The sequence below is a fragment of the Nannospalax galili genome, unplaced genomic scaffold (assembly GCF_000622305.1).
Source record: "Nannospalax galili isolate Female #2095 unplaced genomic scaffold, S.galili_v1.0 scaffold676, whole genome shotgun sequence".
In the NCBI taxonomy this organism is placed as follows: Eukaryota; Metazoa; Chordata; class Mammalia; order Rodentia; family Spalacidae; genus Nannospalax; species Nannospalax galili.
This window is the reverse complement of record NW_008337446.1, coordinates 1,094,232-1,109,906: the sequence shown is the minus strand read 5'-3', so window position 1 is coordinate 1,109,906 and position 15,675 is coordinate 1,094,232. Positions and strand designations below refer to the sequence as shown.

General features: G+C 39.5%; 1 protein-coding gene across 1 annotated transcript in view; it reads left to right on the top strand.

The window, feature by feature from the left end:
* The window catches only part of Tnks (tankyrase), a 214,673-nt gene extending 202,348 nt beyond the window's left edge, over positions 1-12,325 (top strand). Inside the window, exons 25-27 of the mRNA XM_008832600.2 lie at positions 16-202; positions 3,712-3,868; positions 6,970-12,325. Of these exons, the coding sequence (XP_008830822.1) occupies positions 16-202; positions 3,712-3,868; positions 6,970-7,056 (431 nt within the window). The 3' untranslated portion in view covers positions 7,057-12,325. The remainder of the gene's footprint in view (positions 1-15; positions 203-3,711; positions 3,869-6,969) is intronic.
* The last annotated feature ends 3,350 nt before the right edge of the window (positions 12,326-15,675 follow it).

Sequence of the window (15,675 nt, the reverse complement as noted above, 5' to 3'; positions counted from 1 at the left end):
CCTTTATATTTTTAGGTTCTCCTTTCATTAATGCCATTATTCACAAAGGATTTGATGAGCGACATGCATACATAGGAGGAATGTTTGGAGCAGGAATTTACTTTGCCGAAAACTCCTCAAAAAGCAATCAATATGTTTACGGAATTGGAGGAGGAACAGGCTGTCCCACACACAAAGACAGGTCGTGTTATATATGTCACAGGTGAGCATCCTGCCTTGAGTACAATGATGCCACCCTCGGCTAACTTAATATATTTCTCAGCATCTGTTGAAGTTCCTCATGAGCCTCTGCCTAGAGCAGTGACTAAGGTTCTGGCACCAGTGGTCAAAACAGATCCATGTCCACCAACCCTGGGTCGTAGCGAATCTGTGTCTGGGCTTGCTTTCTCCCTGGGTTTTAGTTGCTTCAGAGTCAGGTCTAGAAGAAGCCAAGAATGATTGCTGTGGAACATAGGCAGTCTACCTATTGTCACATCTGAACCAAGTTAAAGTTGGAAATGAGCTTGCATCCCTGCTGTTGCTTGTGACATGGCTTACATTAGTGTAGCATGGGTAATTTCCCTTGGAAAGTCCAGCTTTAGAATAGCAGTTTGGAATTAATAGCAAAAAAATGCACATCAGCTTTTTTAGAAAATATTTTTAATTTATTTTTATCTTATGTGTATCAGTGTATTGTCTGTACGTGTGTAAGTGGACCTGTGTTGTGCAGTGCCCACAATAATCAGAAGAGGATGTCAGATCCCTTGGAGCTGGAGTTATAGACTGTTGTTAGCCACCATGTGGATGCTAGGATTTGAACTGGAGTCCTCTGCAAGAGCAGCCAGTGCTCTCAAACAGTGAGCCATCTCTCTAGCCCCATAGCATCAGCTTTTTAAACTAGAATTTTACAATTCAGAAGTTAGTGAAAATACTATATTTCCTCTGAAATCAATAGAAAAAGATAGTATTTCTTTCCCAAACCAATGGAAAGCAATACAGAAGTTATACTTTACAAAGATTAGGACTTGTTATATTTGTTTTAAAATATTTAAAATTTATTCTTTGATAGTTTCATACACATATACAATGTTATCTTCATCATATCCAATCCATATCCTTTTTCCACGCCCCTAAGACCCCACCAATACTTCCTCCTCATACCTTCATGACCTCTTTTCTTGTTTTTTATAACCCAGTGAGTCCAGCTAGTGCCACCTGCATGTGTGGGGCCATCCACTGGAACATGGGCAACTTACCAAGAGCTATACCCCCAATAAAAAAATGACTCCTCCTTTCCCAGCAACCATCAATCACCAATAGCGCCTCAGCAAGGGGGTACAGCCTCAGGAGGCCTTCTGTCTGTACTGGAATGTTAACTGGCTCGATCTTGTATAGGTGACCACTGCTGCTGTGAGTTAATGAGTGCCATAGTTGTGTCATGTCCAAAAGATAGCATTTCATAGCATTCTTCCACATCCTCCGGCCCCAGGAGTTCTATAATTAAAAGCAGCGAAATTCCTAAGAATCTATAGAATGCCAAAACATAAGCCTATGGAGACAAAATAAACCTAAAATAAGCAATAAAGGGGGCTCAGCAGTTCAGAGCACTGGCTGCTCTTCCAGAGGACCCGGGTCACGTTCCTATCACCCACATGGTGGCTAACTCCCATCCGTAACTCCAGATCCAGGGGATCCAACACCTGCTTCTGACCTCCACAGGCATTGTACCACATGGGGGCACTAACATACATGCAGACAATACACTCATACACATAGCATAAAAATAATAAATAAAATCTTTAAAAAATAAGCAGTAAAGTGAGCCAAGATAAGGATTAATGATTACTCAGTAAAATCAGACACATAAGCTCAGGTCTTAGCCAGGATCTTCTAGGAAACAGCCTGAAGCAGAAGCATGCTACTGTTACTTGACTGGCAAGGACAGTCCCCCAGAAGCAGGAAAGAGGCACAAAAGGAGGTGAAGTGAAGGAAGCAGAACACATGTAGTGATGAGCATTGATGAGCTGGCTCGTCACAGTTTCTAACAAGTTCAGTTGATTGCTCAGCCCATAAGACACCTCGGAGAAGCTATAGGAAAGACTATGTAATGGAATAGTCATGTATGAGTGGAGAAAAGAAAGAATTTATCTGCTGTTGTGCCATGTTGGCCAGCATTTGTCCCCCATTCCCCATACCAGTATCCCTATATTTGGTTGCTGCATCTGCATAATGCCACAAACATGAGGCAAACTGGGACCAGTACCTGCTCCCCAGCAGCTTCATGGACTGACTGGGTAGGTCCTGCATTTTCTCCTGTCAAACCAGCCAGCGGAGAAGCCCTGGGGCCAAAAGCAGAAAACAGGAGTCTTAAGACTGGCCAGGTCAGGTGTTGTGTCATATAACCAACAGGAAAAACACGGAATCTGATGACAGCAGATCTGATCTACTGCCACAGTGACAAGGTGGAGTTCAAGAGCAAGATCCTTAGTTCCTTCCAGGACCTGTAAGAAAATACAGTTGATGCCTACCCTTGACCCCAGAGGATCATCAGTGGCATCCCATAGACAGAACTAGTTATGGCAGGTCCAGCGTATGTTTTCTTGATTCAGAATAATATTTCTGATTGATCATAACACAAAGATCATATGCCATTACTAAAACCAAACTAGTTGATTGAAAAAAGCTATACTTAATAGTATGATAAATAGTACTAATTAGTTAAAATGTTTATTGTTGAAATTATCAGTTGGCTTTTTCTTTGAAGGAATAGGTAATACTTATATTGAGCATTGAGGGCCATGTGATCCTTGTCAGAGACTCATTGCTGCCCTTGGAGTGCAAAAGCAACCATAGGCTATATGTAAATGAATGCAAGGCTTTTATTGTAAAATTATATTCTTGAAAACAAGTGCCATCTAGATTTGGTTCATGGCTATAGTTTATAATTTCTTCCCAACCAGTTTTTCTTATTCACTGGAACATTTAGCATCTGTCCCAATTTCAGCCAGTTCTTATGATTTCCAGCCATATATTTAAGTTAAATATTTTTGTTATCCACTTTTATTATTACTATCATCCTGGTTTTCACTTTTTACCTGTAATAAGTCAAACCTAATCTTGTCTGGGGAGCTGGTTCAAGGGTTAAAAGCTCTTGCCTCTCAGTGGGAGGTCCTGAGTTTAAACCTCCATGGCCCATGTAAAAGCCAAGTACATTGTTTATAATCCCAGAGAGACAGCAAAGACAGGAGAATCCCTCGAAGCTCATGGGCCACCTAACCTGTTTACACAGAGGCAGCAGCAGCAAAACCTTGTCTCAAACAAGGTAGAAGGTGAGGACCAAAACCTGAGGTTGTACATGCGTACATACCCCAAATTTCAGGTGCTGTTCTCATGATTATTTTCTTTGTTCTTCCTGTCCATTCATGTGAAAACTCAATTTTCTCTAGTATATCTTTTTCCTCTTGGCACAATTGCTACCAGATATTTTCTATGATATATTCCTAAGCTATTCTAAAACTACTTTAAACTATTGGTTTAACTATTGAGATTGAGCCTGATGATTGTTAAGTAGTAAATCAATATATCAAATCCTGTCACATTACCTCACATAAATTTGAAAATAGCATTTACATTAGCTTGCCTTGTGTTAATTTCCTTTAAAAAATAAAGCCAAAAGGCCTAACAGTTATATTTAAAGCATTCTTCAAAGTACTACTTTCCTTTCTTCTTTAGACAAATGCTTTTCTGTAGAGTGACCCTTGGAAAATCATTTCTGCAATTTAGCACCATGAAAATGGCCCATGCTCCTCCAGGACATCACTCAGTTATTGGAAGACCTAGTGTCAATGGGCTGGCGTATGCTGAATATGTCATCTACAGAGGAGAACAGGTATGTTATTCCTCAAGTAAGTATGCTAAGTACTAAACACATCCTTTTGGAATATGGGAGCCACGTAAAATTGAAGACCGCCCTTTAATGAAATATTAAATACACAGTCATTTGAGGTACAACATGCCTTAGAATGGATCTTCCTGGATCTATTTGTCATAGGCTGGTTGCATGAATTGAATCTTGACTCTGATCATGGCCTATACCTTTGAGAGTCAGAAAGCAGCAGCAGTATATTTAATTCTAACAACTTCTTGTGGCTCCAAGGTTGGAAAAAATAATAAAAATGTTTATATGGAGGAATATATACTTATAAAAGTAAAGTTTCTAGAGTTTTCAAACCAGTCCTCAACTGTGTACAGAAACAATTCAGTAGCCCCCAGGAGCACTCAGATAAGAAACTTGAAGTAATTCCTGCCATTAGACTCTCAGAACCTTTCTGACTAAAACGTACATGTGTCAGTAATCTTTTCAATATCATGTACCACAACTTTGAGTTCTGGCTCTCCTGATGCCTCCACTGAAGTAACGTTGCAAGCAAACAGGTGTTACACCAAGAATGGGAGATAGCTTCACCACCTTGAAAGGAAACAGGAGTGAGCTTTACCCTCAATTTTAACATATGCCAGTGTGAGTACTTTTTTAAACTCCTTTTCCTTTTCTGGCTTATATCCCTAGACTGTATATATAGCAGGCAAATTGGTAACAAGCTCTCTACTTCACACCAGAGTGCTTCATACATGGTAAAGGCTTGATACATGTATGTTACTGCTGAAGAAATAATTCCTGACCATTAAACCATCTAATCGATACATCTTTTTCTACCAGTAAATATTAAGTTTTGCTATATTCTTTCTACCCAACTCTAAAATGAGTAGTATCTGACCCAGCTTGTTTTAGTACCTAAAAATTGAAATGCCACTTTCAAAACATTTGCAGAACTAAGTGGTATAAAAGTATATTAAAAGAAAACTACAAACTAACAGTTACTGAGGCCTCAGACTCGAGAGACTAGAGCAGTTAATCAGCCTTGGTCATTCTAGCTAGGGATGCTACTGATGGAAACCAATGGTGAGTTAGACTCAGACCAGGGTAGTTAGAATTTTGAAGAAGGACATCATGAATGATACTGGTTCCTTACATGTCTCTAGATGGCTATGACTTTTTAAAGCATGTTCACATACTTTGGTTTTACAGAGTCCTGAGACCTTATAAAGCACTAGTCTCTAATGAATGATAGTAATGTTAACATTTAATAATGTTAACATTACTAATGTTACATTTAGTAATGTTATTAGTAACCAACACATACTGGATTCTTGTTGTCTCAAACCTATTCTAAAACCTTTGTATTTAGTTCTCCCCCCAAATCCCAATATTGCTGTTCCCATTTATAAATCTGCCACTTTTTATATTTTAAATGTCAAACTATCCAGTTTTTTCTTACCTTTCATACATTTTAGTGTCTTATTCCATGTTCTATGCAAGTAGTTTCTAAATCCATGCTGGATTGCTGAGTCTAATTTTGTCATCATTTAGAGTGGAAGAATTCATGCACTGGCCACAGACCATGGAGTTTTTCCTTGCCACTTTCTAGTTGCTGTCTTTATAGTGATTTCTGCTTACAATCTGAAGCTGCTTCCTCTGGTCAGTAGCCCTCCAAGACCCTTCCCATCAAGATCTGGGAAGTCTGTAGAATACAGATCCTTGGACAGGACTCCTATATTAAGCTACCTACCCAGGGCTCAGGGACCATTGCAGAAGAGGGGGCAGAAAGATTGTAAGAGCCAGGGAGAAGGCGCATGGCCATATGGAAACAGTCTTAACAAGCTCCTGAGACCTTGCATATATGAACCTACAGCAGTAGTGTCAGCATGCACAATACCCAGGCAAACTTAAGCAGACAAAAACTAAGCATAGAACTGGGAAAATGGGCAGCAGACCCCAATCTTAGTCCAAGAATTATTGGCAGCTGCTTTCTGCTGGGTGAGGAAGATCTGACCACCTTAAAGGAAGGAACTCTAGAGATGCTGACTAGACTCCAATGGATGAACTTGCACTGAGGAGCATCTGGGAACACTAACTTGACACAATAGGCCTTAACACAAATGACAGAGTGTATGAATTCTGGGGGTGAGGGGGAGAGCTATGGAAGGGTGCCAGTGAGGAAGGGGTTATTAAAGATGATTAAAATTGATTGAGATGTTCTATATGAAATACACAAAAATTCAACAAAAAAAATGTTTTAATGCTTTTTTCATTCCAGTTACTGAACTTTGGGCCTCTCTAACTGTAAGGAAGTAGGGTTAGTGATAAAGAATAGTGAGGAAGGGGCTGGGTGTGGTGGCACACACCTTTAATCCCAGCACTTGGGAGGCATAGGCATGCGGATCTCAGTGAGTTCAAGGCCAGCCTGGACTACATAGTGAGTAGTGAGTTCCAGGCCAGCTGGGGCTACAGGAAGACCCTGTCTCAAAAAGACCAAAAAAAGAAAGAATAGTGAGAAAGGAAAGTCTGATTCTGTACCATTGTCTTTCCTGTCAAAGGTGATGTAATTCGTCAGCTATTAGAAAGTGACCCTAGCTCGGCCTGGTGACTCTCAGCACTTAGGAGGCAGGGACAGTTGTAGGAAGATCAGGAGCACAAGACTGGCTATAAAGGGAGTTTGAGGCAAGAGTGGGCTACATGAGACCCTTTCTCAAATAAACAGACACCATCCCCAAATTATTGCCTGTAAGTTTTTGGTGCCTCAGCATATCTCATCTTACTCATCTTGCTCAAGAGGCTCAGGCTGTAACTCAGTGGTAAAAGTCCTGGCTTCCATCCCTAGCACTGAAGACAATAAAATGAATTTGAAGTAGATACTCAATACAAATGATTTTCTATATTGTAGGATTTATACAAATCCTACATTTGTTTATGTACAAATGAGTGGATAGACCTCCCCCATTGGTCACACACCCATTTCTGGATTGGATTTCCTGGCTCTGTGACCCATGTAGGATACTGGGTGGAATCATTAACCTCTGAGGCTGAAGTAAGTAAGGCTGTGCTGCTGCACCTTCAGAAGGATCACTTGTCTGCCTTCTTGTCCTTTGCAGGCATACCCAGAGTATCTCATCACCTACCAGATCATGAAGCCAGAAGCTCCTTCACAGACCGCAACAGCTGCAGAGCAGAAGACCTAGTGAATGCCCACTGGGAAAGGCCAGATCAGAGTCAAACCTGGGACTGGATTATAAGTGGATTGTTTCCAACAGAAAAGTCAATATTCTATAAATCCCCAACAGTTAGAAATAAGCTGTTTGTCTTTTATAAAGCATTGCCGTAGTGGTGAAGACAGTACGAGTAACTGACACATACTCAACTGCTACTTGCCCCCTTTGAGGGAGCGTTTACAGGGCTGCCTTTGAGCAGCGTCTCAGGCTCATTTTCATTGGAATTACCCATTTCTAAAGCAAAATTCTTTGCTTGAGACTTAAAAATGGGAAAAAACAACCAGTATTCGTTCAGATGTTCTTGGTTCACACACTACATTTTTTTTGTTGTGTTTGGCACTTGTGTAGCAGATAGATGCATATGACAGGTTCATTTTTAATTTTCCAAACACGCAATATTGATGTTTCATGTACTACTTTGAAAATGAGCCTGAGCCTTCCTGGATATTTTGCACAAAGTCACACTGACTAAATCGCTAACAGTGCAGCCTGAGCCTCTGGCTGATCAGGGCACCCCTTCCGCTGCTCTGCTGTGCGATTTTGGATCTGTGCTTCTCGTGGACATGAATTGTGATGTACAGGAAAAGCATCAAGTTTTAGTTTCCTTTTATAAATTGGCCCATCTTACAAGGAAGAGTGTAAATGTCTCTTTGACCTAAAAACTCAGAGTCGGGTTGAGCCACTTGCTTTTCCAGTTCTGCGGGCTGTGTACACCCTGCTACAAATGCCAGAAGAGCACCAATAGGAGCATGTCTGCGGGAGGTGGTGTGGCCTCCTTTCCCTAGGGAAATGACTAGCAGAGCTGCAAAGGAGGTGCCCACTAAGGAGGGTGAGGAGCACATGGCTTGGTACTGCAGCCAAGGCAGGCCTGGGGATGCCTCATAATGCTTCACTTAATCTCAACCACCAGAATTGTCACCCCTAAAACTAGCTGCCTTATTTCCAAAGTCAGTGGAACAATTTTACTTCACTAGGGTCCCCAAATTATTAGTCTGTTCTCTTAGAAAGCTAGGATTCAAACCCTGTGTAATAAACAAATGCTAGAACTTTTTTGTTTACCCAAGATATAGAATTTATTTTGAGTAGTATGCTTCAAATAGTTTGTAAAGATCCCTGCACTGAATTTTTGAACCATTTCTTCAAACTTCTTAATATATTTAGACAAATAAAACAAAAGTTGAAACCAAAGCCCCTTTCACTTATTTTTTTAATGACGCTGATAGAGAAATACCATACAGTTTTCTTTGTGAATGTACTGCTTGTTTTAATCAACATTTGCCAAGTACACATTGGCACTAATAAAGAATGAAACGTTACAGTTCTTGCACTTGCCCTGTTCACCTGGACTGAATGCTGAATTATTTTATTTCATTGGCATGCTCTGCGTCTACTCTGCTTTGAAGCAAAAGTCATGTCAATGTAGAAAGGAAAACAGTGTGACACACCTGCCATTTCAACTTAAAGTCCTGAAGACTACTTTTGTTTTGTTGGGTTTTTTTAAATGCAAACTTATTAAACTGTGACCTCCTTTTTTTTCTTGGGCCCTCAAAATACACATTTCTCCTTTTTTTATTTTTAATTTTTTTATTTGTCAGCTTGACTTGAATGCTAGAACTAGGCATCTAGATTAGTTTGAATTTTGTAACTCAATCTTACATGATCTTCAAAATTAAATTAAGAATTAGCCTCAGTTTTCAATTCTGTTGAAGTTTCAATCGCCCAAGCTGGGTGATTGTGTCTTTGGCTGCATCTAGTAGCAACTAGAATCAATAGAAAGATTGGTCATTGGTTCGGAGGGCTTTTCTTCTCCTTCCCTTCCTCTCATTGTGTGGAGCAAGGTTGAAGGAATCGCCATCTGTGTAGTTTTACTAGCTATGGAGTGTGTATTTCTTGTCCGCACCCCTGCATTAGCTTAAAATGCTAAAGAGCTGTGATTTTTTTTTTATTAAGTAAAAGAGTTAATATGGTATAGTTAAGGAAAACTACAGCATCATTAAAAAGAGAAACCATTACTCCACTGTGGTTGTACATTGTGTCATTTCCATCATATTAGCTAGATAAATGGATGTGCCAGCCTTAACCTTGGCCTTACACTTGAGAAGTTAAATTGTGGTTCACTATTAAACCATCAATGCTGTATGTCTGGTGTTCTGTGTGCTGAGTAAGTATAAGGAGGACATTTGCAGTGCTTGTGGTCCTGTTTCAAGTATCTATTGTTCTTGACATCTATTGTGCGTATATTATCTGTTTAAAAAGTGGTTAATGGATATAACACAGCAGCCAAATAGATACTTTCAAAACTTGAAAACCAGAGGTCATCATGAGTGTATTCAAGCTAGCAAAAGGTGATTATATTTGGAATTTCCTTGTATAGAAATGTGAAGAGCCCTCTGGAATATAAAAGCATGGTATTTCATGCAGTCTGTCTTGGATGTGCATTATTTAGAAATACTGACCGGTTTGTGATTCCCCAGCTTCCCAAACAGAATGGCAGAGAGAAAGCAAGTTCTCTCCCAGCTTCATTTCCAAGGGCTTTTCTAGACCTGATAGTTCCAGTTTACCAGATTTGGGTTAGCGGGCTACTAACTCAGGCATAGTACTCTGGACACCTCTCCTTGTGCTTCTTTGTCTTTCCCCAGATGGCCAGTCTAGAGTTAGAAACAGCTCCAGTATTTGGCCTTGCTCACCTTCCTCCTTTCTTCATCTTGGCTGTTACAGGAGGAATCTGGATAGCTGTCCATTTTCGTATTACAACCAGTACTGGGTCTAGGTTCCATGTACTCTCTGCTCAAAAGATTCTGCCAGTTTGTTAACAAATGGCAGCATGAAATCCAGAATTTTAATCCCATGCAAAATAATAGCAGTACAACCAGAAACTTCAAGGAAGATAAATATAATTAACAGTATTAATCTGTTCTCAGAAAAGGAAAGCATCCATGTTCTTTGAGCTTGATGTTACTGACGGAACTAATTTCTCTTACTTTCAAAATAGCAACGTACATTTGGAACATATAGAGAAATGCTTGAAAATGGCAAGTAAATAAACATACATTAACATTTTATTATCCTAGGTATAACATTTGGGTAATGCTGGAAAAGAGCATTACATTGCAGTAAGTTTCCTAGATTTTCCCTCTATTTCAGTTTATTCCCTGTTGCATGAAGGGTAACTAGACATTGCCCCCTCTGTCTTTTTAAACACACATTGTTTGGGTTCCTATAAATGGCCTTGTGAAAAGAAAGGTATATTTTAAGCACCTTTTTCCAGTGCACCAATCTCATTTATGTGCTATTATGATAAATAGTTTTTACTATGTTTCATGTTAGGCTAATTATCTTGCATAGAGCTATAGGCTTTACAGTCATTCAGCAAATACTCAAAACTGACAAAATAGGGTTTCATGTGTCAGAAATTTAGACTGTTGTTAAGTTTGTTTGATGTCAAAACGATGACAAAGAAATAACAGTAATTATGAAAGTGATGTCTGAGCTATTAGCTACATCTAGCATATGAAAAAGAAATTCAGTTTAAAAATACCCTAAAAAGTGAGGCTTTTTCAGGCAGTTTGTGCATTCTGCAAGTAATAGACAACTAAGTTTTTCTTAACCGTGGCAGAAACTTTTTAATCTTTTATATTCTAGCAATGAAACATATTTCCATTTCTTAGTGTTTGAAAGGTGTCAATGAGTGGGATGTCTCTATGTATTTCATACTTGGTCAGTGTTTTTATGAGGGTATATTTTATAAGTAATAGTCCCTCACAAAGAGTGGAGCTGACATGACCAGTCAATTCAATTTCTCCATGTGAAATTCCTCAGCTGTTCTTCTGGTTTGGAGAAATGCTGGGATGACTTGAAAGCCTATTTGTTAACCTGTGTATGTGGGAATATACAGTATATGGTACCCTATAGAGTCTGAATGATGTGTAAGCTGTTTTTTAATAATTTTGAAGTATATACTATGATACATTAAACTGAGAACCTATAGGAAGCTGAAGATTTTGTATACTCTTAAGACCACATGTGGTTGTGGTGTGGCCAATTTTATACTTCTGCCAGAGTTCTGTGAAGCTCCTTTGAGATACACTCACACCATAGAGATGATAGCATTTTGACTCTTCATTCTTTCATCCCCTCTTTTCTGCTTTACACTTCACATCTCTACACCACCCTTCCACCATCCTTTCAGAGAGTTTTCTCTCATCTTCTAGATTTCTGATTTTGTTGTCTGTCTACCCTTTTCCTCAGTCAACCCTGAATGCCTTTTATTAGTTCAAATTTGGTAATGCAGTATCCCTACTCCTTTCCCAATGTTCAAGAAGAAAAGCTAGAAAAATGTTACAGTAAAAGAGAAGAAAAGGAACTGAAATCTTTGCGGCTAGGAGCCTAGGCCTAGGAGGCAACCTTGACCATATAACATTACACATAACACTTAACTTCACGTGCATATAGTACCTGCTTCTGCTCCCGTCATTCTAAGCTCATCTCATCTTTGTGGTGGTAATATTTTGTCTTTGATACTGCAAAACTAAAAAGGTACTTTGATTAACAAGGTGTCTCAAAAATATTTATGAAAAGCTTTGAGGAAATTTAGAATGTTTCCTGGCAACAGCATTTGGAATAGTAATTGTATTTTCTTATTGTGGTGTTAGTCTGTGTAAATAACCAGTGTAGTGGTGGTCTTTGCTTTGCTGTTGATGTTTTTATTTTCAGTCTCTGTGTACCCACCAGTGCCAGGGGTTCCAGCCCCGCCCCTTTCTTTTGTCTAACTGTAGGATTTTCAGGCAAAATACAAGATGCCCAGTTAGATTTGAATTTCAGACAGGTTTTTAACCTAATTCTATTTCATGCAATATCTGACATATCTGTGTGTGGGTTTTTTTTTTTAAATGTTCATTAGTTATCTGAAATTCAGGTTTCAACTGAACATCCTAGACTTTTGCTTTGTTTTGTTTTTCTAAATCTGGCTGCCTCAGCAGTGCGCTCATGGAAAGAGACTCACAGCATGTAGATTCTTCTAGTCTTTGTATTGTTCATCTGGAATGGAAGACCTTTTTTTCTCTCACTTTCTACTTTTAAACAAGGGCGTCCGTCGAGGAACTTAACCAGCATATATGGTGGGTTTCTATTTAAAAACATCTCTGTGATTATATTTAACCTGTAACTGTGCTTTGGCTTAATGTCTAACTTAGAGTACTTGTAATGGATTAATATTCAATAAAAACATTTTTAAAGTACACTATGTGTATAGCATTCAGCTCTTAAGTGTTTTCATCTTGTCCTGTTTTGTTCATATCACCCTGACCATCCCCAGTATAGCTGACCTAAAACCATTAAAATTCACATACCAATTCCTCTTCCCCCTTTTCCTAGTAAGAGCTGTGTCTGACGTTCCTTATCCTCATTAAGCCCATGTGGGAGCTACAGAAATAGAACGACTGCAGAGAAACACAAGTTTCTTTAGAAAATCATTTAAACAAAGGTCTTTGGGGGCAGCCCTCGTGCTCTGAGAGCAGCCTCAGGCCCTCTCAGCCCAATTCCCAGGGACTGACTCTGTCACCTCTTAGACTGGAGGAGAGGAAGGAGAAGGGTTTCCTGCATGTGCCACAGTGAACATTAAAGCTCCGCCATAACTGAGTGTGATTGTTAGCTGTGTGCCCAGTGCTTAGGAGGCTGAGGCAACAGGATGACGAGATCCAGATCTCCCTGGCCTGTTTAGTGAGACCCACCCACCCTGTTTCCAAGGGGAAAAAAAACCACAAATGTGCGTTTTTCCATTTCTCACCGTTTCTTCATACCTAGTAATCTTTTGGGTAGCAAATTTGAAGCTAGAATTTTAACCATAACTTTGCTACCAGAGGAATTGTCAAGAGTCACAAGGTGGCATGGGAATTAAGTACTTGGAGGCCTCTAGTAACCCTCCAGATACCTGTCAAGGAGCCCATAAAATGAGCCAGTGCTGCTGTGTGAAATGCAGTATGGAAGGCTGCTGGTAGGTAAAGAATGTTCCAAAGCCTGAACAAAGAATTTATTGAAATACACTGCAAATCAGCGCAGGGACCTGGGGACTAAAGGTGTATGCGGAAGTTCTTTTATAATAGCAAAATTATTTGGTCTTGTGGGACGTTCATGTGGGGTTCATATCTGAGTGAACAGGCAGACATCTTGTATTACTGAGTAGTAAATTTTACAGTATATGTTGTTTTTCTTGAGATTGGCTAATTGTATAAAGGGCCATGGGTCATTCCGGGTTAAACTCCTGATGTCTGTGTAAGCTGTCATTTGCCATTAGGAGGCAGGCTTCAAATGGCCAGATGGTGAAAGTGGGGAAATTTTGCTTTCATTTTTGGCCTTTTGTTTCTACTGGTACTTTGTATACATTGTTATTAAATAACCCCGAAAAGCCTTTTAATCCCCATTTCACAGATTGAGAAATCGAGACTTAAGTGGCAAAGAACTTTGTATGTCAGAATGCCTTCCACCATTAAATCTTAAGTACTGGCTGCTGAATACCAGTGTCCTATGTGCCATTTTGGTGTCTTAAGTAGGAATGAAACAGAGTTGATGCCATTATTGTATGTCATCAGTGTCTCACAGGAAGAGGTTCAGAATGCCTAAGGAATTCTTCCTCTCTGGTTACTACTGTGTTAGAAAATAGAAATGATCAGAATTGTGCACAAATGGCAAGTGCGATATAAGATAGCAAACTGCTTGGAATTTCAGCAACTTGAAAGTTTTTATAGGTTGACCCACAGCATGTGATGCCTTAACAGAAATGGGAAGGACTATAGATCACTTTTGAGGACTAAGGAGATGGCTCGGTGTGTGAAAGTGCTTACCAGGCAAGTGAGGACCTGATTTCTAATCCCCAGAATCCATGTAAAAGCTGGGTACAGTAGCATGTGCCTGTAATTCCAGCACTCCTATGAGTGCTGTGGAAGGTGGAGGCAGGTGAATTCCTAGAAACTCACGGGGCAGTGGAATAAAACAAGAGACCCTGTCTCAAATCAGGTGGAAAGCAAAGACCACTCTAGGTTGGCCTTCGATCTTCACACATATGTTGTATCACACACATATGCATTCACACATGAATGCACAGGCACACAGATAAAAAGATTTAAAAAATGATTTATTTTCTAAAGGAATTTACAATGAATGTAAATCCTGTAAATATAGAGAGAGGCATTTTCTTAGCTGCCGATTTTGAAGCGTGTGTGGTACTGGAATTGACCTTAAAGCCTTGCACACTGTAGGTAAGCACTTCACCACGGACCTGCATTGCCAGCTTGAATGTTTTTACTTATATTGCCTACAGTGCTTTGGTAGCTGTGATCCAGTTTGTCATGTTAGAGCCAGCATGCCCTGTTTATAGTACTTGTAAACCTTCATCATTGGCTTGGTTCACTTTTCCTATTTTATAATCCTAACACAGTTCAGAGCAAGAGCCTCTGCTAATGGAGCACCTGAATCTATTAGAAGTAATAAAAGAGGTCATCTGTTTTCTGTCAAGTTGAAGCCTGGTTGTCAGGTTTTCTAGTTGAGGACCTTGATGTTGAAAAAGAAGTGAAAGGTGGATTTCTTCATTTTGACCATTCCACAGGTACTGTCATGCTAATACAACAGCTTCAATTAAAACGGTAGGTAGCATGTTCATTTTGTTAATGTTGATTTATTTACTAGTAAGATTCTTGACATACTTTTCCTAGCCTAGAACTGATTTATAAGGTAGGTCTGTTCATCCTTCTAATTCCACTTAAGCATAAAGTCTGAGGAAACCATGACTGAGTCATGGGACTATGGAGAGTAGGGAAGAAACCAGGGTCTGGCATACACCACTAAATTACTTCAGAATTCAAGGAAAGTTCTCTGAGTGCTATGTGCCTCTACTTCTCTGTTAAGTAGGAAGACTATCTGCAAATAGTTTTAATTGTTGTATTTGGATAGCATATAATGTGATGCAGTGATACAAATGCTTTTGGAGTGCCACTGCCACCAAGTAACAGGAGTTGCAGCTTCATGTTACAAGCTGTGCAGTCTGAGGAGTTCTGAGACCCAGGTACACCTGGGATTCTGATTTATGCTACAGAAAAGAATTTGAAGACAAGTCAGTATAAAGCAAAGATGGAGTTTCCTAACAAAAATGCACACTCAAAATGGAAAGTGCAGGCATTAGGAAAGATGTGCACTTAAGTTTCTTAACAGGAGCTATGTGTGATTTTTGTGGCTTTTGAAGCTACATTGTTCAAAGGATGTAATATATATCTCTTGAGTTTAAAGAATAAATAAAGCTTAAAACAGTGAACTGATTTACTTTTTCCTCTTTTTGAAAAGAATTTCCTTCTATAAACAAGAGTGTACACTGTTTTATGAAGTGCATTGCTCAGTTTTATGGATGAGAAGAGAATGCTGATAAGGTTAATAAGACATGTTTTGACCTGAGCATGACTCATTTGCTATTTTAATCATCTTGTTTGAGATGTTCCTTAGGAAAGAGTGTAATTCTTTTTACATGTGATTTTACAACAGTTTGCTTAGTTGTGTCAAAATTCTTGGCTCTCAGACTTTAAGAAAATGGAGTGGGACTGAGCC